General features: G+C 41.8%; 1 protein-coding gene and 1 pseudogene across 3 annotated transcripts in view; one reads left to right on the forward strand and one right to left on the reverse strand.

The window, feature by feature from the left end:
• The window catches only part of SLC9A9 (solute carrier family 9 member A9), a 542,979-nt gene that overhangs the window by 99,920 nt on the left and 421,486 nt on the right, over positions 1 to 21,573 (reverse strand). Inside the window, exons 13-14 of one of the 2 annotated variants that reach the window (XM_080822667.1) lie at positions 15,386 to 15,437; positions 1,439 to 1,518 (exon numbers count right to left, since the gene is read on the reverse strand). In XM_080822667.1, coding sequence (XP_080678793.1) covers positions 1,439 to 1,518; positions 15,386 to 15,437 — 132 coding nt within the window. Of the gene's footprint in view, positions 1 to 1,330; positions 1,519 to 15,385; positions 15,438 to 21,573 lie in introns of both variants that reach the window. The other variant, XM_080822668.1, reaches the window with a different exon arrangement.
• On the forward strand, positions 2,243 to 2,734 carry LOC308354889 (peptidyl-prolyl cis-trans isomerase A-like; annotated as a pseudogene). Its single transcript has one exon. The product of its transcript is annotated as a peptidyl-prolyl cis-trans isomerase A-like (transcript).

A 21,573-nucleotide genomic window follows, 5' to 3' on the forward strand; every position in this document is an offset into this window, starting at 1 on the left:
CATGTCCATAAAGGCTCAAGACTGGGCAAGGCAAGATATCTGTCCGCAGACAGCAGGGCTGTGGGGAAACAAAACCGTAGGCTCCCAGACCCTCTACCTTCCACGTATCCGTTTTGTAATTCTTTTTTTTTTTTTTTTTTCTTAAAGAAAGAGATCACAAGTAGGCAGAGAAGCAGGCAGAGGGGGAGGGGGAAGCAGGCCCCCTGCTGAGCAGAGAACCCAATATGGGGCTCGATCCCAGAACCCTGAGATCATGACCTGAGTTGAAGGCAGAAGCTTAACCCACTGAACCACCCAGGTGCCCCCCGTTTTGTAATTCTTGGAATTACAATTTACCTCTGCAGAATTTCTCTTTAAATTCTCACCTGTTTTCCTTTGGCTTATCTCTGCAATCTTCAACTGGCTTCTCTTCGGTCTCATTTAATTTTTTTTCTTACACAGCCATTCCTCCACTTTGCCTTCCTTTCCTTCCTACTGTGAATTTCCTGTATTTCTCTCGCCTAGTCTCACCTTTCCATCTTACCTCTTCTTCACCTTATTCATTGAATTTCTTTTCACTGTTCTTAATTCTTCCTCTCCCACTGATCTGTTGTGGTTTTAATCATTGCTTTGGTGCCTTAAAATCACCCAGTGACTGACATTTTCTCCTTGAAAGGAGGAAGATTTGTGAGTGTGGAAAACTAGTTACAAAGACCCAACACATTCAATTTTCAGCAGGGTTCTTTCCTTTCTTCCGTGGTGCTTTTGCTTGGGATTAGAGACGGACCACTTACTGCCCCTCACAATGGCAAAGCCTTTCGGGCCTGATTCCTCAGCCATGTCATTCACATGGCAAGGTGTATCTGAGCCATTATGTTTACCCTGATTGGTAGAATTTTAAAACCGGCCCTCACTAGGAAGAGCTTACGCTAATCTGCCTGGAAAATAAAGTAATATTATTTTATAATGAGGTGATCAGATTCATTCTTCTTCTTAGACCATTCACTCCTTTTGCCCTCAGCCCCACTCCATTTTTTTACAGCATGAAACAAGAGCACACACATGGGTTTCTTGGAGAAAGATGAAGGATTTTTATCCAGTTACCATGGACAACTCGACCAGAAGTAAGATCTTTGCAAAAGGAAGAAGAGTGAAATTAGAAAAATAGACCCATCCTTAGGACTGTAAGATTTTTATCATCTGGCATTTAGGAAATGTTAGATTGCCATGAATATACCAAGTTCATTGGACCTTGAGAGATTTTGCGTTAGCTCTTTGTAACACTTGAGTATGGACTATGCGGCTTTTTTTTTTTTTTTTTTTGATATATTTGGTCATGAATTCACTTTACCTTTCTGTGTTGCTTGACGAGCAGCAGCATACCCCTCAGTGACTAAGTGCCTGAAGTTCATCTCTGCTGGGCAGCAGGATCTGGGAGATCAACATTATCAAAGGATACTTGTGATCAAAGCTGTACCACATTCTGAAGAGCCAAGCACTCTCTGTTTTGGTTGTGTTTTTATCCAAGTTATTTGCTTCCTGGAGAAAGACAATAGAAAAAGTATCAGGTCAATAATCAATATAAAATATTGATTTATGCAGTCAACATTAGTATAGAATATATTTATATATTTTCACTATAAAATACATGTCAAATCAAATTAAATTTAACCACGTTAAAAAAAAAACAACAACTTTCTAGGTTATAGGCATTTTTATCTAAATGGCGAAGCAGCTGCCAAGCAAATTAGCTCATAGATCTTGCCAAGAGGATGAGACTCGTGTGGCATAATTCAACATTTACTTTTCTTCATAATCCCTATTTTATTAAACAGCTAAGAAATGCCACTTTTTTGACATCAATAAAAGTGATATTTCTGTCAGATCGCTGTTGCATGGTTTTTGCTGTTTACTTCTGTCAAATTTGGATGGTATTTATTTATGACTTACCAAAAGGTCAAGTCTAAAGGGATAATAATAGTCCAATAATTGTTAAGCTAGTTTTCATTCATTTTATTTTTGCTCTCTGCCACAGGCTATGGTTAATTTTTGATATCTTTTGATATCTTTCTCTTTTTAAGAGTTTTGAAATAAATATTCCTTATAGAAAGCCTGTAATAATTACACGTGTTTTCTATTCTTTTTTTTTTTTTTTTTTTTTTCCTGAAAGAGCTAAAGTGGGAGGGAGGAAGATAAGGAATTAAAAGAGAAAGCATTCGGCCTTGCTGACATCACTGCCCCAGAGCCGCCTGAGTCATCAACCATGGTCAAGCTCACTGTGTTCTTTGACACCATCATGGATGGCAAGCCTTTGAGCCCTGTCTCCTCCAAGCTTTCTGCAGACAAAGTGCAAGACAGTGGAGAACTTTCATGCTCTGAGCACTGGAGAGAAAGGATATGGTTATAAAGGTTCCTGCTTTCATAGGATTATTCCAGGATTTCTGTGCCAGTGTGGTGACCTCACACACCATTATGGAACTGGGGGCAGGTCCATCTGTAGGGACAAAGTTTATGATGAGGATTTCATCCCGAAGCACACGGGTCTGGGCATCTTGTCCGTGGCAAATGCTGGATGCAACCCAAACAGTTCCCAGTTTCTCATTTGCATGGCCAGGATGGAGTAGTTGGTTGGTTGGCATGTGGTCTTTGGCAAAGTGAAAGAGGGCATGAATATTGTGGAAGCATGGGTGGGTTTGGGTTTAGGAATGGCAAGACCAGCAAGAAGATCACCATTGCTGACTGTGGACAAATCTAATACATTTGACTTGTGTGTTATCTTAACTACCAGACCATTCTTTCTGCAGCTCAAGAGAACACCCCTTCACCCCAACCTGCTCAAAATAGCCTATAATCTTTGTGATCTCACAGCAGGTCCATGGTTCCTTATTTTCCTTATTCCCCTCCAAGAGCTAGATTGCAGAGTTAACTTCATGATTATGAAACAAAAACTAAACAGCAACAACAAAAAAGAAGAGAAAGCATCTGATGTGTATTTATGTGAGAGTAGAGGATGAACTGTGAGAAAAAAAGGAAAGAAGGTGAAAAATTTGTGACCCTTACAGACAGATGACAATGAGCATTGCAGTGTGGTCGGGAGGAGATCCAGTGGCATTTTTACTTCTTTTGTGTATCCCATTTTGCAAATCAAGAAAGGAGAATTCTAGGCTTCATTCGGTTGTAACTTTCTTCATCTTTAAAAGGATTTATATATCTGTACATAGACTTCATTGCTTTGTTTGGGCTCATAGTCTCCATTTCCAAATTGTAACACTTGTTCACAGCCCAGTAACAATGTGAACACTGTCAAGAAATTACCATGTGGAAGACAAAGCAATCCTCTGGCTGCTCTGGAGATAGTCCTTATATGAACCCAGGTGGATTTGCTTTCATTTTATTTTATTTACTTTTTTCCCCATTCCCAGACAATTGCATTGATGGCTAATGATAAAGAGCTCTGTTCTGCTCTCTGAAATACATGTTATCAGCAGATGCTATAGTTCCAGCCCCCACAAATAAAATGGAAATACAAGAAAGTAAAATGTAAGAAAGCAAAAGTCTGTGTCCTTTGTCTAAAATGGCTGAAGTAGAGACTCACAATAAAATTAAAACCCAATCTGGAAGCTCTTCTCATTGGTTGTTTTAAGATCCCTGACTTCAAACCTTGTATAGTTTCCTGAATGGTGTTCCTAGAATGCCACTGTCCTACCTGGTGTTGATGGAAATTTTGTGCTCATCATTCAGGAAACAATGGTTTTTGTAGTGTTGGAAAGGTTTCTTAATAACAGGACTTCTCAGAGCCTTTCATTTATAAATGAGCATTGTAAAATCTTTAAGAGGGACCACTGTAGGACATCCGTGATCTTTTCATGGATGTTAAGTTTTAAAAATCTGTTTTCTGGGAACCTGGGTGGCTCAGTGGGTTAAAGCCTCTGCTTTCGGCTCAGGTCATGATCCCAGGGACCTGGAATCGAGTCCCACATCGGGCTCTCTGCTCAGCGGGGAGCCTGATTCCTCCTCTCTCTCTCTCTGCCTGCCTCTCTGTCTACTTGTGATCTCTGTCTGTCAAATAAATAAATAAAATCTTAAAAAAAATAAAAAAATAAAAAAAAGATATGTGAGGTCCTCGAGAATAAAAGGATTATGTCTTATTTATAAAAAAAAAAAAATCTGTTTTCTGATAGACCTGAGTACCACACCTTGTTATTTAGAGTTAGAATTTATTCATCATATTCGCCCAAAAAGGAAACCAGAGTGTCAGTTCAATTTCTGTCCTTCCCTGAACCTTTCTCTAGCCATTTCTATTCCAACAAAGGTGTCAGGTTTGCAAGATCACTGCCACACATAGTGTTCTCTTTATTATTTTGTAACATCTGCAAGTTGTTTCTGCAGGCACAGATTGTTGGGGCTCAAGCTGGCAGAATAAAACCGCTCACCCCAAACCAAACAAGTTGGAAAAACTTTGGACCAGCAGTGGGAGTTGCCTCTCTCTCTCTTTCCTTTTTTTTTTTTTTTTTTTTTTTTTTTAAAGAATGAAAAGCTTACAAAATCTTATCCATCAGCAGGCACAGGGAGTTTCTGATAGCCGATAACATCCACCAATGACAAGATAGTCATTGAAGAAAACGGAGAGACAGTAGTGTAAGCAAATTCATGGTTTGGTTTGGTTGTTTGTTTTTAAGTAATGGTGTGTGGTGGTGAGCTTGGTTGGCAGTCAGGGGTCTGGGGGTCCAGGTCCAGCACGCTCTCTGTCCCGCTGAATGACTGTGAGAACGGCAGTCACCAGCTACTGAATGCTCGTGAATTCCTCGGCAGCACGGTAGTCACAGTCATTAACTTTTTCAGTCATTGCTTTTCAGTTTTCAAAACATTCTAGCAAGGTGGTCATGTTATATCTAGTTTACAGATGAGGACCTAGAGAGGCTCAGAGAAGGGATGAGAGGAGCCCAAAGTCTCGGGCTAGCAAGTGACAGAGTGGGAATTTGAATGTGAGGCTACAGGACTCCAAAGATGAGGTTTTTTTCTGTGAGTTATCTCACTTAGTCTTTAAACTCTGGAGAGCACAGGCATTGTATAGTTACTGGGCTGAAGTTTCTTTGTCTGCAAAATGAATTGAGGAAATTGGAACTAGCTGGACTCCAAGGTCCTAATTTAATGGAAAACATTGTATTTTTTATTAATGAAAACAACAACAAAAACAGCTGACACTTCTTGAACACTCACCATGTGCCAGACACTATTTCAAGTGCTTTTCATGTATTAATTCTTCTAAGAATTATAAAAATTCAATGAAGTATGTTCTATTATTATTCCTATGTGACAGATGAGGAAACTGAGGCACAGAGAGGCTTCCAAGCATGTCTGTGACCCCTCAGCAGCCAAGATTCCTCTCATCTAGATGGGGTCCCAGCATATAAATGGGGAGCAATCTAAGGAAAAGAAACCTCTGAACAGGGAGATGAGGTCAGGATTTTGGGGTGATCTTGTAGGTTGAGACTGAGCAGCTACCTACACCCCAAAACATAATGAAAATGCATGACTGCCACCAGCTGGGTAAAGTGTGATGGCTGTACAAAGTGTCCCTACAGAAACTCAATGTCTGTGTTAGGAATTTCTCTAGACTCCTGGATCTGGGTTTCAAGGGTTTTCCAAGGTCTTAGAAGCCTTCTCTGCCCTTCTTTCCCCTTTCCAGATCATTTGTATTTTATTTCCTGAGGGGAATATACCAGAACCCACAAGCACTTGTGAAAGATCTTATACTCTATTTGTGGCAAAACTTTCAGAAATATTTTTTTGACAGCTGATAAGAGCAACACATATTAGGTAGTACTTTGGAAAAATTTTAACAAAGGTAATCTTTTTTCAAACTTTATTTTATTTGGGACATTGGAGATGTTATTCATTTTACTAGTTTGTAAAGACACAGACTGGGTTTTAATTAGAATAAAACACAGACCATGTTTTCCCAGGTGAGGGAAATGCCGCTGATGACCCAGCATTGACTTTTCTGCTGATCCTAGATAAAATTTTCAGTGGGTATCTTAAATATCTGTTGGCCCCATTCTGGATCTGTTCATTTATTTCTCTGAAGTTATTGATGACTTAATAACTCGGTTATGAAAGGCCATCAATAAATGAGTAGAAATAAATGAGTTAGTCTACTGTGTGCTCTGCTTGTTCACTGGGGGTTGAAGATAAATGTGCCAAGGGAAGGCCAGCCTTTGCGTTCACCCTGGAGCAGGGAAGGTATCTGATGAGGCAGCACAGAGGGCAAGCCTCTGGGAGGGTCCAGATGGGCAGAGGACAGCAGGTAGCTTTAATTTACCTAGATTATTCTGAAGCAGAGATCAACTCACACCCAAGGACAATGGATGGGAGTAATCATTAGAAGCAGAATATGGAACTTGATGGTATTTTCTTTGTCACTAGCAGTATTTCTTTTCTTTCGAGTTCCTTCATCCCAGAGGGGAAGTGGTGCGCATGTTGGAACACACAGATGATTCAGAATCTGAAAACCAAGATTTGAGTTCTGACTCTACCGTTTACCATTTAATAACAATACACTTATCAACTCTGAGCCTCATGTTTCACACTGTAAATGGGAACTGGAGATTCAAGAACATTGAATCTTAACTTTTATTTGCCCTTGATACTCCTAAGAAGCAGAGCATTTGATATATGTGCAATTTCTGGTTCCTTTATTAGCTTCTATTTCTGGGAAAAGGTAAAAGTGACTGGGACATTTGATATCTTTCTTTTTCCTCCCTAAACAAAGGAATAGACCAGAGGTTGGGAAGTGACTGAGCACAGTAGGGAGTGAGTCCTTATCTTTTAAGTGACCCCCTGGCCCTTAGCACAACCCCAGAGAGGGAGCAATAGGAAAACTAGGAAGGGACTCTTTGATTTATGCTTATTTGGACCCCTGGGAGAAAACAAAAGGCTCAGGCCAGAAATCCTTGCAAACCAGACACTGAAGCAAGAAGGGACTGTTTGTTGTATTAACCTTAATGAAAAAGAACTAAGCAAATGCAAATACACTCCTCTATCAATATTCAAATGTGGGTCCTCTGGTAAGTGAACTGGATGAACTCTGCTCTAGCATAATCATGTGGGATTGCTCCTCATTTCAGGGGATTCAATGGATTAAGAGAGAGAGATTTTTCTTTCTATTTCTTGAGATTTCATATTCAATATTAATGTCAGTGGAAGTTGCACAGAATGATAATAAACACAAATAATTATCATAACAAACCTGTAGAGCTCCTTATGAGTTCCAGAGCATTTTTTCAAGTGGTATGTGCGAATAGAATTGGATAGCCGTACTTTTGCCCAAACATTTCCCCACAGTTTGAAATTTATTTATGTAATAATTTCAAGTTTATTGCTTTGATTTTCTCATTTCCAAGGAAAGGACCAGATTCTGTGTCCCTAAAGAGAAAAATTTCTGGATTTTGAAGAAGGAACATAGTGAAATTGAAGGTCAATAGGAAATTTTTTCAAATTACATTTTAAAAGGTAAATCATTAATTCTTAGCTTCCACATAGAAATTACTTTATACAAATATTCTCACCTTCCCTGGGCTAAGATAAATTCATAAATGTTCTCAAGAAGGTACAGTCAGAAAATACATGCTTAGGGAGGAAAAACGAAGGAGAGAACAAGTCAAGTATGGATAAAACTGTTAAGATGACATGTAGACACAGACAAACTACCAGATGGGCTAAACTCATGGTTTAGCTACAAAGAAAAGGCCTGCTCAATTAACTTTTCTATATAGGAGATTCAAGTTAGTCCAGGTGAAAATAAATTATTTAGTTCAGGTAAATATATAAACATATATATATATAAATAAAATATATGTATATATATAATATTGCAGAGGTTTAAAAATGTGTATCAATAAATTCTTTGGCACTTTTTGTTTTATAAATGGAGCCTGATTTTCCTTTCTATTCAGTGTGGATTGTACTTAGTGACTCATTTTTAATCAATAGAATGGGGCAGAAGAGACCTTGTGCTATATCCAAGACAAGGTCATAAAAAGGCATGTGGCTTCCTCCTTGCTGTCTGTCTTGGACCAAATGAGAAAAGTCAGTGGCATATTGTGAGGACATTCAAGTGTCTGTACGGAGGGATACATGTGGGGAGAAGATGAGTCTTTCTGCCAGTCGGAAGTCAGAAGTGCACTGGTGGCCTTTTGCTGACATGGAAGTAGATCCCTCAGCCCCAGTCGAGCCTTCAGATGACTCTAGTTCTAGCTGACATCCTGATTGCAATTTCATGAGAGACCTTGAGTCAGAAACAGCTCAGTTGCTTTCAGATTCCTTACCTATAGGAACTGTGAGATAATAAATGTTTGTTGTTTTAAGCCACTAATTTTTGGGATAATTTGTTATGAATAGAAAGCTAATATGACTATATACTGGAATCCTAAGTTGCAGATGTAAAAGGCATGGGAGTGGGAGTTGGGAAGAGATAATAAGACGATAAGGTACAACTCTTTATAGTTTACAAAGTGTATCCACAAAGGTGGCATACCTGGAATGTAGAAGGTATATTCCCCCCTTAAAAGTATATCAAAACTTATCCTAGACCCAGTATACCATGTTATGAATTTCCGATTGATTGCAAGACATAAGACAATAGACCAGTTTACAGGCAGAAGAAGGTTCACATCATCTCACTATACTTAATTCACAGTATTCTTTATTAATACCTTATTTATACCATAATATAGTTAGTGTGTTAACTCCTTTATATCCATGTACACACATACAACACACACTCACAATCACACATCCCAGTGGAAAATGCACCTTGGAAAAAGAAGATCCTAACTCATGACGCCCCTAATGACAGTGCCCAAACCACAAACAGCATAACTAAAATAATAGTCTCACTTTGAGGCTTGTGATTCGAATATGTAGTATTATGCATCTGTCCAAAAACAAAACAAAACAAAACAAAATAATGTTTCCCTCTAAAAAACTACTTCCAAAATATGTAATGGTTGACCATCATAGAATAACTGGTTTCATAAATATAGAATTCAGGTATTAGATAACTGGCGGCAAAGGGCTGTGATTCTCCAGAGAAGGAAAATGAGGGACTTGAGCTTCTGTTTCCCTTGACTTTCTGCCCAGAGGCCCTATTCCAATTGCAGTGCCAGGAGGTAGGGTCCAGGCAGAAAGCAGCAGCCTCGCTGAGTTGAGGAACTAGAGACTGGAGTTTGGGTACTGCTAAAGTGTCTGGAATTTGTTGTTGTTGCTATCTTGGGAAAGTTCCTTTAATTCTTTGAATTTCGGTTTCATAGTTTTTATTTATTTATTTATTTAAAGATTTTATTTATTTATTTGACAGAGATCACAAGTAGGCAGAGAGGCAGGCAGAGAGAGAGGGGGAAGCAGGCTCCCCGCTGAGCAGAGAGCCCGATGCGGGGCTCGATCCCGGGACCCTGAGATCATGACCTGAGCTGAAGGCAGAGGCTTTAACCCACTGAGCCACCCGGGTGCCCACAGTTTCATCGTTTTTAAAATGGGGTTATCGGTCTTGATTGGTCAAGGTAAAGAAACATGGTTATGCACATGGCACCTGATATATAAAAACTGCTCACGATATTGTGGCCGCCATCTTCCGCTTCCTCTTTCTCACGATCATTCCTGCTTTCTAGAACAATGGTAGAATGTATAGGTAAGATAAATATATGGAATTTTGTTCTAAGCAGTAAAGAATTAATGGGAGGAAATATACTTTTGGATGTATAAAACATAAGCAATGATAGCCAAAATAAAGTTGATATTACACAGATATTTGCTCTGAAAAAATGCCTTTTACTTTTCTCAAAAGACGATTAGTTACAATGCAACATAAAAACCCCTCATCTGGGGGCACCTGGGTGGCTCAGTGGGTTAAAGCCTCTGCCTCCGGCTCAGGTCATGATCCCAGGGTCCTGGGATCGAGCCCCACATTGGGCTCTCTGCTCAGCGGGGAGCCTGCTTCCTCCTCTCTCTCTGCCTGCCTCTCTGCCTACTTGCAATCTCTATCTGTCGAATAAATAAATAAAATCTTTAAAAAAAAAAAAACCCTCATCTGGGTCAGGTCAATTTTAAAGAGCTTAGTATTCTATTTCTGAAATATTTGTGGAGGTAATATGTAATTTATATTCTATGAGATCAATTCCAACAGCATAGGGGCCAGTTTGAGAAAATGTTGATAATCGTTAAAACAGGAATATATATATATATATATATATATATATACACACACACACACACACATATATTCATTCAAACATATATGAGTATTTATTCTGTTTCTATAGGTTTTTATCAGGATACTTGAAAATATTCACAGGGAAAAATTAATTTTTATTTAATGATGAGAAGACCCCACCATCTGTGAATTAGTCTCTTTCCCTCCTGAATCTCCTTATATTTCCAGCCCTTGCAACTCTAGATGACCATGAGTAATAAGTATCAGTTGTGCAGAAGAACAAATCCCTTTATTCTTTCCCAAACAAGCTCTTTCAGGCTTCAAGGGTATTCCAGGTTATGGTTTCCTGGGAATTGGCCAATAAGTCTTTGTTCACCTTATTCACACTCTTCATATTTTTATAGACACTTCATTGTATTCCTTCTTAGTGCTAATCTTTCTGCAGGAGAAATAGTAATCCTTTTAATCTCCCCCTGCTAAGTTATTGAAGTTGCCCTTCTCTGGACCTTTCTCAGCTCTGCTCTGACTTTCTTGGGCTGCAGTGACCAGAACTGATCCACAGAGGTTACACACAAGCATAAGTGACAACCAAAACCAGAATTTCAATGAAGAAACTATGGGAAGTGCAAAAGAAAAAAAAAAAAAAGAAAGAAATGGAAGTTAGCATTCAGAGAGCACATAGAGAAGCATGCATAGTGTTAACAAATAAAAATTATGTTAGAAAAGATGAAAGTTAACCTCATTGTAACAGCGGGCAGAGTAGAGATGATAGAAAAATGAGTTCTTAAAAAGGGTTAATTCCATTTCTTCCAAGCTCCAAACCTCGAAGAGCTTTTTTTTTTTTTAATTTTTTATTTCTTTTCAGCGTAACAGTATTCATTGTTTTTGCACCACACCCAGTGCTCCATGCAATCCATGCCCTCCCTAATACCCACCACCTGGTTCCTCTGACCTCCCACCCCCCGCCCCTTCAAAACCCTCAGGTTGTTTTTCCGAGTCCATAGTCTCTCATGGTTTGCTTTAACCTCCACTGCATGCAGAATCAAATCATATTCATCCCCATGGTCAACGATCTGGCCCCTTTCTGTCTCTCCCAGTTCATGTCCATCTGCTCCCATCTTGTTCACCAAGCCACAGGCACGCTGGCCTTCCTGCTACTGACGGAACACACCATAATCCCACTGTGACTCCATGGCCTTCATCCCTGCAGCAGCCTCTTTCTGGACTCCTTCTTTCCTCCAGATCTCACAGGGCTCACTTCTGCCCATCAATCAGACCTCTAATCTCAAACTTCACTTCCTCAGAGAGACTGGCCCTGACGAGGCAATAGCTTCTCTGTTGTTCCCCGCCCTCTTCCCCGCTCTATTCCTATCGTTACCTGAACGTGTGTAGTTGCGTACCTTTTCTCGTATCAGCGTCCCCACTAGAGTAAAAGCTCTGTGAGGGTGGGAACTTGGAACTGCTAACCGCTGCGTCCTCTTCATACCTAGACTAGTGCCTGACATGGTGGGTTTTACGGATGAATGAACGCATGCATGAATCATACTATTTAAGAGTGGAAGTTCTGGGGGTGCCTGGGTGGCTCAGTGGGTTAATCCTCTGCCTTTGGCTCAGGTCCTGATCCCAGGGTTCTGGAATCGAGCCCCGCATCGGGTTCTCTGCTCAGCAGGGAGCCTGCGCCCCTCCCCACCCCCCACTTGTGACCTCTTTCTATGTCAAATAAATAAATAAATAAAATCTTAAAAAAAAAAAGAGTGGAAGTTCTGGAACCAGATTTTCTGGGTTAACATGCCACCTCTTCCCACTATGTATCCTTGGACAAGCTATTTAACTCATTTGTACACAGTTTTCTTATATGTAATACGGGGATAATATCAGAACCCACTCACAAGGTTATCTCGGAAATTGAGTTAATATAGATAAGGTGCTTAGATGTGGTAATAATAGTCTGTACTCAACAAATATTAGGATGATCCTGAGAAAAATGGCAAAAAGGGAAAAAGAGAAGCAATAGTGGCAGGCTTTCCCGGGCAGAAGGAATTTCTCTTAAAAGATTACGGTGAGTGTGGGGCGCCAGTGATTCTTAGCTTCTCTGTGTTGCTGTGTTTCCAAGGACACAGAATCAATTACAAGGAAAACTTCTATGGTTGGTGGTGGTGGTGGAGAGTCTCAGAGGTTTTTTGCTTTGTTTGTTTGTTTTTGTTTTAAATTTAAGAGACATAAAATCCACAACTGTACTATCTCCCATTTCTCGAAGAAGCACGTTTGCACAGAGTATATATTTAAACTCTAATCACTGTATGGGCACTCTGCTTTCTGAATCTTCAGGGTCTGGTATAGCAAGAGTGTAATGCCACTCACACTCCAAAGTTGTTACATGATGAAGAGGAAAGTTGTAACTTTGCTAGTTAGTTGCGGCTAGATGTTTATATTTCCCAAAGGTTGTTTTATTCTCCACAAAGAGGAGGTTACTTAGAAAGTATAATAACATGTTTATTACTGATTTTGAGAGTATATATATGATCAGTAACTGCCATAACTGTAAAATTTTTAGCTTTTGGTAAAAATAGTCTTTTTTTAGAAGTTGACCAGTGTGAAAATCATCTTGTTAACGCAAGCCCGATTTAATAAATGCAAACTGAGTGGAAACATGCAATCCTCCTAAGAATTAGAGTTTATGCTCTTCAGCTCAACAGAGCAACAGAAGCTGATAATAAGTGAAGAGCTGTCAGGCAAAATGAGGTCAAAGAGGTTCTTGACACATAGTTCGGAAAGTACCAAAACCAAACCAAACCAAAGCAAAACAAAAAAAACTATCCAGGTCAGGTGGCAGCTGCGCAGACACTGTGGTTTCTTTTATTTCTAGCTCCATCCCCCTGTTTCCTATACTTGACACGAAAGATAAGAATTATTCCAAGGTTTGGAGAAAATTGCTTTCTGAAATGTTAGCTACCTTGGTAGTCAAACATTATTGTGAATAAGAACCCTGCCAGGGCACCTCTTAAAGACAAAATTATTTTTAAGCAGCAACAGTTCAGTAGGAATGGTGTAATTTATAAGGTTAGTTAGCTAACATTTGTATAAGCTCTTTATGTGTCCTGTACAAGAAGCCCCAAGTGAGAAATTTGTTTTAACAGCGGGCTGTGAAGTTTTGTACCACTTGAGGACAGAGTATGATTCTTCCCTGTAATGATAATAAGTTAGCATATGGTTGATTATTTTTTCTTCCTTTCCCCCTTGGCTACCAAAGCTTACTTGTGGTTTGACTAAGCAAGCATATAGGACCTTATGATCTGCTCATTCATGATTCTTTTTACTCCTCTGGTTTTGACTTTTTGCTCTGAGTAATATCATTTATTGAATTTTAAAATCTCTTAAAATATTTACTATTATCTTATTATATATGTAAGCTGCCACAAGTCCTTCATAAGATGAGATGGGTTTAACTAAATTAATTAAGTTACACAGTTTTCATAAATATATTTTCACTTGATTGTCAACCAACCTGGAGAAGTAGACATTATTATCATTCACATTTTACAGACAGGGAAACTGAGACTCGAAGGCATAAAATATCTGCCCAAGATACAAATACAATGTAGTTTTCTCTGTACCTCGTGGCACTATCTCATTTCTCTAACAGAAAAAACCTTTCTACTGGTTTAAGTATCTTTAGGTAGGAGTTATTACTGAATTAACAATGATGTGAATGAGCTGAAATGAAATGTTTAAATTGGAAAAGGAAGGAGTTAGTCCAGTAGGCAATCTTCCCAATAATTATATGTGATTTCAAAATATTAGGCAGCTAGAGAAAGATGAAGAGTTTTCTTTCATGAATTTTCTTATTCTATCTCCTTTCTTTTAAAGAAAAAGAGAGAACAGAAAGATAGAATTTAGATAAAAGTTTTGCTTGAAGGTAGGAGAATGGATTAGTTGACCTATATGAGATGAAAATGCTTTTCAAAAATCTGCCACCACCAGACCTTGCTAACTACTCATTACAGCCCACTAGGATAAGGAGATGGGCTTTGATCTCCTTTCTGAGGTCACCAAGCTGGCCCCAATCCCAGTGTGCTGGCACCCCTACTGTGCACACTCCTGCAGGTAGGTGTGTTTCCTGGGCTAGAAGTCTGTGAATACAGCACCAGCCTGGCCTTGCAACACAAACACGTTACAAAAAAAAAAAAAAAAAAAAAAAATCAAAGTACAATAAGCCAGGATCATCACCAACTTAATTTTTCAATCCTTTTTATAGCACACAGGGTCCTTCCTTCTTTATGTCTATGTAAACCAGGAAAGTACTTGCATTTTGCCCACCAGGACTCACTAGCTGTGCCTCACTGATGGCATTTACAGAAAAAAAAGAAAATCACAGAATAAAAGAGCCATGGATCTTCTTCCAATCCAGGTATGGTCATAACACGAGTCATTAAGCAACATGACTTATTTATGATATTTTTCTATCGTGTCAAGCCACTTAAAATTTCAACAAAAGGTGCAACATTGCCACACAGTTGTTTGTTTTAAGTACTGAGTTAAAAACGGCCAATGCAAAATTGTCAATGGCACATTCTACTGGGATGTCAGCTTCAGAGTTTGGAGAATACACTTGCTGTACTCGAGGGAACAGCACATCTTTCCGAACAAATTTCCCCAAGGATTTTCAGATCTCTGCAGATAACGGTTGCTCAGCTCAGTTAGGAATGGATCACCTAGACAGTTTCGCTGTGCTTTTGCAAATTTTCAATATTTCAATATTTCTATACGCCTAGACCTGATTAATGAGAAGCCATGTGGGAGAAACAGGTCCATTTGTTGTGTGCCCAACATGCATTGGGTATCACTGAATAAATTTTACTGAGATTGTCTAGCTAACAAGTCCCTGGGCAGGGATTTGAACTCCAGGCTACCTCATTCCACGACCCGTGCTCTTGTTTCTACACTGGAGGGTTTCCAGCTTCCTGTTGCCACAGAGAAGGTGCAGGGGCATGCTAATTTTAAGCATTCTAAAGGTGAGGCAAAGGTTATTGATACCCTAAATTCCCAGGTATTTTACAGTCATCGGATGTGTTTTCTCAGTGCAGACATCCCCCTTCAGGTTGAGCCCCTTGGCCACGTGCTGGACAAGCATGAAACATTCCATGGAACAGAACATCTCTTATCTCTATACTCTATGAATTGGCCTCTTTGACTTGCCTGGGGTGAGGTGGGCTCCTCCTTCAGATCTTCATCCAGGTCCACACCAACTCTGTTAAGGAAATCAGAAAACTGGTTAAGGGCCTTGCTGCAGAGGAGGAGAGACAGTTTTGTGTGACTGAATGCTTGAGCCAAATATGATACAAATCAGAGGAAAGATTTGGCAGAAAACCATCTTACCTCTCCCTGAATCAAAAGAACCTCAAATGGTTTTATGTCGGAATAAGAGCTTGTGCAGCTGGGCCTCAGCACAGCTCACGACACTGCGCACCAACAGCTGTTCCTCACTGCTATCTCCCGACAAGGGTAGGAGCCTGAGAACTTGGGGTAGGAGCTCTCAAAGAAAAGACCTCCACCGTCCCAAAAATAGAGATCCCGGAGGAAAGGCCACAGGCTACCCTTGCAGGACTCACTGACCAAAGTGCTCTGGGAATGTGGGGCACGGGCTGGAGCAGGCTCCTGGAGACAGAAAAAGCAGTCCTTGGTCCGGATGCTCACCAAGGCTGCCAGTAAAGACCATCCAGGTTTGTGGGGCCTGAGGCTTAAACAATGTGGGGAGACTCTCTTCAAGAAAATCATTGCAAAAATACAATTACAAAATTAGGTTTGGAAGAGATTCTTAAGAAAGAAAAAAAATAAATCGCAAAACATTTCGTAATTTAAAAATCTGGCAAATGCACCAGACATCTCAAAAGCCATAAAATAAATAATATTCAAATTAATTAACTGCTGGCCACACTTCTAAAGTAACTTTCTCCTCTGTAAGTTTTGCCTGCCTACTTTGATACTTGCTTTATATGGCCATGATTTTGTACAAGAGAGAATAGGAAGATGAGGTAATCTTTTCTCCAGCAAGACTGATTAAAGTTATGGATAATTGGGAGACACTAAAGTGTGCCTCCTTCCTAGACCTGCTGGCTGGGTGCAGTGCTCCTACAGGTTAACGCCCCACAGACACAAGGATCCTGATAAACTTCATGTCACTCAGTTCCCACAAACAAAGCACAGTGTGCTTATCTGCAGATAGAGAGCATCACTGAATGCATTCCTGATTTCTGCTCTGATGGGGCACCCACGAGAATGGAATCCTGTACTTGGAATTTTACACCTCTCATGACTGGAAGAATTTTCCACAGACTAGCTTTAGGCTCAGGACATTTCAAGCCTGGTTTTTCTACCACTACCCATAGACTTCTGAAGCTTGGTGCCCTAGGTCATATTCATCTTTGATTCAGCCTTGTGGCACTATTCTTGTAAGACATTCCTGCCCTGGGATGGCCAGCCGGGACCTGCCCATGCCCAGAAGTGACTGGGGACCACACACATATATCCTACTAAATATAAACTGAATGCATTCCCAATTCAGCTTCCCCTTAGTGGGATCCCCCAAATGCCCACTCCAGGGCCAACTGACCAGAGGAGAGGTACAACTGAGGGCAAATGGTAGTGGAAAGAAACAGTCATCAAACCCAACTGTGGTTAAAATCTATTTCTCTTGCAAATCTTGCAAAAACACAGGACCATGGGATCACAATGCTGGGTCTCTTCCCACGGACGCAAAAGGGCCAGAGCAACTGAGGGGCTTGGAGCTTGAATTTCTTCTGCTCCAGAGAGTGGGCCTCTGCCTCTTGTGGGGACAGGATGGGAGGACTGGGGGAGCAGCTCAGGGCCGCAGACACCTGGCTCAAGTTCACCCAGAGCCTTTCCTGCGAAGGCCACAATTCCTAGAGTTTCCTTCAACTCCCTCCTGTAAACATGCCTTTAGTCTGCCTGCTTGCAGTTCTGTTCTCCAGGTAGAGGAGGGGAAGGCAGGGTAGGAAGCCACCAGTCCGCAGATGGGTTAGCATGTGAAAGGAAAGCAGTGCTCTGACAGTTTGTTTAAAATACCCCTGATACGGGGCACCTGGTGGCTCAGTCGTTAGGCGTCTGCCTTCAGCTCGGGTCATGGTCCCGGGGTCCTGGGATTGAGTCCCGCATCGGGCTCCTTGCTAGGCGGGAAGCCTGCTTCTCTCTCTCCCACTCCCTCTGGTTGTGTTCCCTCTCTCGCTGTGTCTCTCTCTGTCAAATAAACAAATAAAATCTTTAAAAATAAAATAACATAAAATACCCCTGATACTTCAAAAATCAGTGTCTTCTGGGCATGAATAGCCTCTTCTTTCTAACCCAGGGGGTGAAATGGGTAGATACTTATTGTATGTGGAACTGAGAAGAACCTTTGGTGGGGACTAACCTTTGATTTTCTTAAGAGTAGAAAGAGCTATTTGATCTATTTGAAGTCAGAGGGAGAGAAGGAAGGGGAAAGGATGGAGGGAGGGAGAGGGGTCAGGGAGGAGGGCAAAGGAGGGGTGAGGAAAGAGACAAAGAGAGAGCAGAGAGTCACCCTGTGGCCTAATGGATTAGGCATTGGCCTCCCCAAGCCAGAAGGGAGGGAGGAGGCAGTGCAGGGAGAAGGGTGGGGAGAGGAGAGAGAGAAGTCCAGGAAGAGAGGAGCAGGTGAAGGGTCGCTGAGATTGGAGGGCTAGAGGAGGAGAGAGAGAGGGAGGAGAGGAGGGGTATGGGAGAAAGAGTAGGGGAGAGTTAAAGCCTGGAGTCCCTTGGTGGGTCCGGGCAGTGACACGGTGGCGCAGAGGGCCTGGAGCCCAGCCTCCACCCATGTGGAGACACCCCAGCCCCCTCTCTCCTGATGCTGGGCCACATTCAAGGCTCTGCTGTGGCTGATGTGGCTGATGCTGGGAGCCTAGGAGCCCTTATTTCTGGGTGAGCCCAGATCCCCCTTCTTCCTGCCCCCCTCCCCCGAGGGCTCCTCGGCACCTGTGTAGGCTGTGAGTGGAACTAAGGGTCCTGAGGTTCCCACTGCCACTTCTGTTCAGGGCCTTTTTCAGGTTCCCTGTCTAGAATACTGGGGAGAACAGAAACTGAACTTTCCAAGCAACCCAGCATTTAAGGTTTGAGGCAGTACTGAGGTTTTCCATGAAAATTTGAGCTTTCCTTTCCAGCAGCAATCAAAGCAGACCTTTCTAGTTTTAATTATTCCAGCAGCCAGATGGAGCTGAGGAATTACGGCAGCGGATTAAGTTCTTCAGTTTTATGTGGGACTCAGCAAAGGGTACCTCAGAGGCCTAAAAAATGACGCTCTACCGGGAGCAAGAACGCCTCCTCCCTCCTCCCACTTGATGGAAGCTTAGGGTCTGCTCCTGGGCCCAGGCCCGTAGCCTGTCTTGGCCTCGAGCAGATGAAGCATCTCAAGTGGCTTGAGGAAAGAGAAACTCCATGTAAGTCATTTCCATCCTGGGGCAGCTGGGTGAGCAGAAGAGACATGGTTCCCACCCTCCCAGAGCACGCAGTTTGGCAGGTCAAATTAGAAAAGCCTAAAAAATTTAAGGTCATTTCCATGCTACGAAGAAAAAGCACATAAGTGTAACGCTTTCTTTCTCTTGTGATTTTAGCTTCTTTGGATAAAAATCTTGCTGAATTATATTCCCTGGCTCCCTGCTTCCTTAAACAGAGAGTGGTGGGGATACTAGGATCTTAATTGGAAGTTTCGGCATTGCCACTGACCAGATTAATCCAACAATCGCAGTGTTACAACGATGTCTAAGCTCTATATGAGCCTCTTTATGCCCACATTAAATGGTCTCTGGCTACTATTCTTTCTCTCTTTAAAGTTCTTGTATCTGCCAGTTGGATTGCCCAGATTTCCTGCCTACAACAATATGTTTGCAGACTGTCTCTGTGCTCCCTCCTACTTTTTTATTTAGTACAGGACTGATTACCTGATAGTCAAATTTAATGCCTTTTTTCAAGTTTATAATACACACATATACACATACACAACAAAACAATAAAACTGAAATGTTATAGAAGGGCTTACAAGTAAAACACTGGTATTCTTGGCCCCACTCTCTGCCCTACTTCCCCACGCCACTCCCTGTGGGCTCTGGGGGAGAGTCTACCTTGTCTCTATTGTGATACACGAACTGATATAAGCACGCACGGCACATTCACACGGCATCCCCAGGGTTAAGCAGGTCAGTCACAGTGTGCAAGTGACATTCTGTGAGGGTTGACCTTGAATCCACTCACCTTTAGGTGTAAGAGATCATTTACACACTATGGGATTCGAGAGATTAACGGAAAGAAGACGTGACATCCCATAGCTTGTGGTGCCTAGTGTGTTTACAGCAGCGCCCTGTTGAGAGGTCACCGGTGTATATGGGACGGAGTCCAGCCTCCTTAGGTGACATCCAAGGCTCCTTAGCACCCTTTATGTGGCTTTAAGCCACACTTTCTGCTCGTCTGATCTGGACAAAATGCCCCAGGGTTGCTAACTGGACCTGTCCTTATTTCTGAGACCTACAACCCAATGCAGTCCTGGAGCTGTGGCCTTACCCAGATCTGCCAATACGTCTCTCTTTGACTGAATTCCCTCCATCCAAACTCCAGCATGGTCACCACTGAGTATGTCTGAGCAACCACCTCCTTTCCTGAACTTTCTGCTACTGTCCCTCCCCTTCTGATCACCACCATGGACCATCTTATTGCCCTACCTTGGTTCAGATCCCACAACATGTAATGTTTTCACCGACTTGGACTGAGCATAGCTGTGTAACACCATCTCTGTTCTCTGTTCCCAGATCCAACTCCATGGCACCTGTGATCCCTGGGCTCTGGCTATGGCAACTCTGGCCCAGCCTATGTTCACCCGTCTGGTTATATGCAGCCGTGCAGTCCAAGGCAGTGCTCTTCATGATTTACCAGCTCTAGCTGGAATCCTAGCACTCGCAACTACCCTGTGGTTGTTGAAGCTTCAGGGAAATCCAGCTCTTAAGAGCCTCTCGCTGCTGTGTGAGCTGCATCACTCACTGTGCTCCGTTCTCATTAGGACAATGACGATAATAACAGAACATGCTCTCCAGGGTTGTGGTGAGTTTTGCATGAGAAAATACTTATAAAAGTGGTAGCTTAGGACCTGGTACCTAGTAACCTCTCAGAAAATGTTAGCAGCTATTGCCCATGTTATGATTTTTATAATTATCAAGACTTAAAAAAGATCATTGGGAGCAGTGCTCACTGCCAAGCTCACTGCTCACTCAGTTCAAGATCAGCCCTCCTAGTCCCCAGTTGTGCAACGGAGGACCCTTAACTGTATTGGATTACCTACGGCTAAGCCTTGTCAGTGGCAGGGGCATGTCGGGGATTTCAAAGTGAAACATCATTTCTATCTAAAGAAGGCCAAACTTCCCAGATTGGAGTTTATTTCAAATTTCCTGGTAGACTGGTGGAGTAAGAGAGCAATGGAGAAGGAAGGGAAGGTGTCTGAAGAGCAAGGGGAAGAGAGGGTCTGGGTAGAGCGGAGCAGAAGGACAGCAGGGAGAAGCAGGTGGAAGGGAAACACTGCGTGATTATAAAGAAGGTGCTGGTGGTGGTTAAATGATGGGAAAGGTGTGAGCGACTTCAGGAAAGGGAGGCTGGGTGTGGATGGATGAACACCGGCATAGCCCCCAAAACATTTATAAAGATATAGAGAAATAAAGAACCAGTACGAGATTAAAAAGCAACTAAAAAGACTAGTTAAATTTTTATACCATGTTTTGCATTCCTGATGTACCTTTTAATTTTAAGCAAGTCGAGTGCTGCCTCTACGGTATTCAAATGAAAATGAAAGTGAGCTTCTCACATATTCCCAGCTGTGCTCTCAAACATCTCACTCCGGGTTCCTCATTTACAATGAGCATCCAGCTCCGTTTGCAGAGCAAAACTCATCTCCGTGCTACCATAATGCATCTCCCCTCCTATCGCGCCTCCATTCTTTAGTGAGTTTTATTAGACATATTGAAATCTCAAGATGCTTCCATATCCAATCATGGCCGAAAAGAATGCTCCGAAGGTGGGTTTTTCTTCCAGGGGAAGGAAGGTGAGTAACTAACAAAAGGCTCACTTTTCCCATTAGAGTCAACAAAATCCATTCTGATCCTTATCACTTAGCACCTTAAGAAAGGCAGTGAAATATTACTAGGGCTCAGTCTTATTGTGTGAATCCCAATAGTCCTAGGTGCAATTTTGCTTCTTTTGAGCCCCTTGCTGACAAGGGCTGGGTGGTAGGGGAGGAGAAACCATTTTCTCTAAGACTTGTGTTAAGTGTGAAAAATGACACTTTCGGTAAGGGAAAAGTGACTGGATATTGAGCA

Source organism: Martes martes (genome assembly GCF_963455335.1).
Source record: "Martes martes genome assembly, chromosome: 1".
Taxonomy (NCBI): Eukaryota; Metazoa; Chordata; class Mammalia; order Carnivora; family Mustelidae; genus Martes; species Martes martes.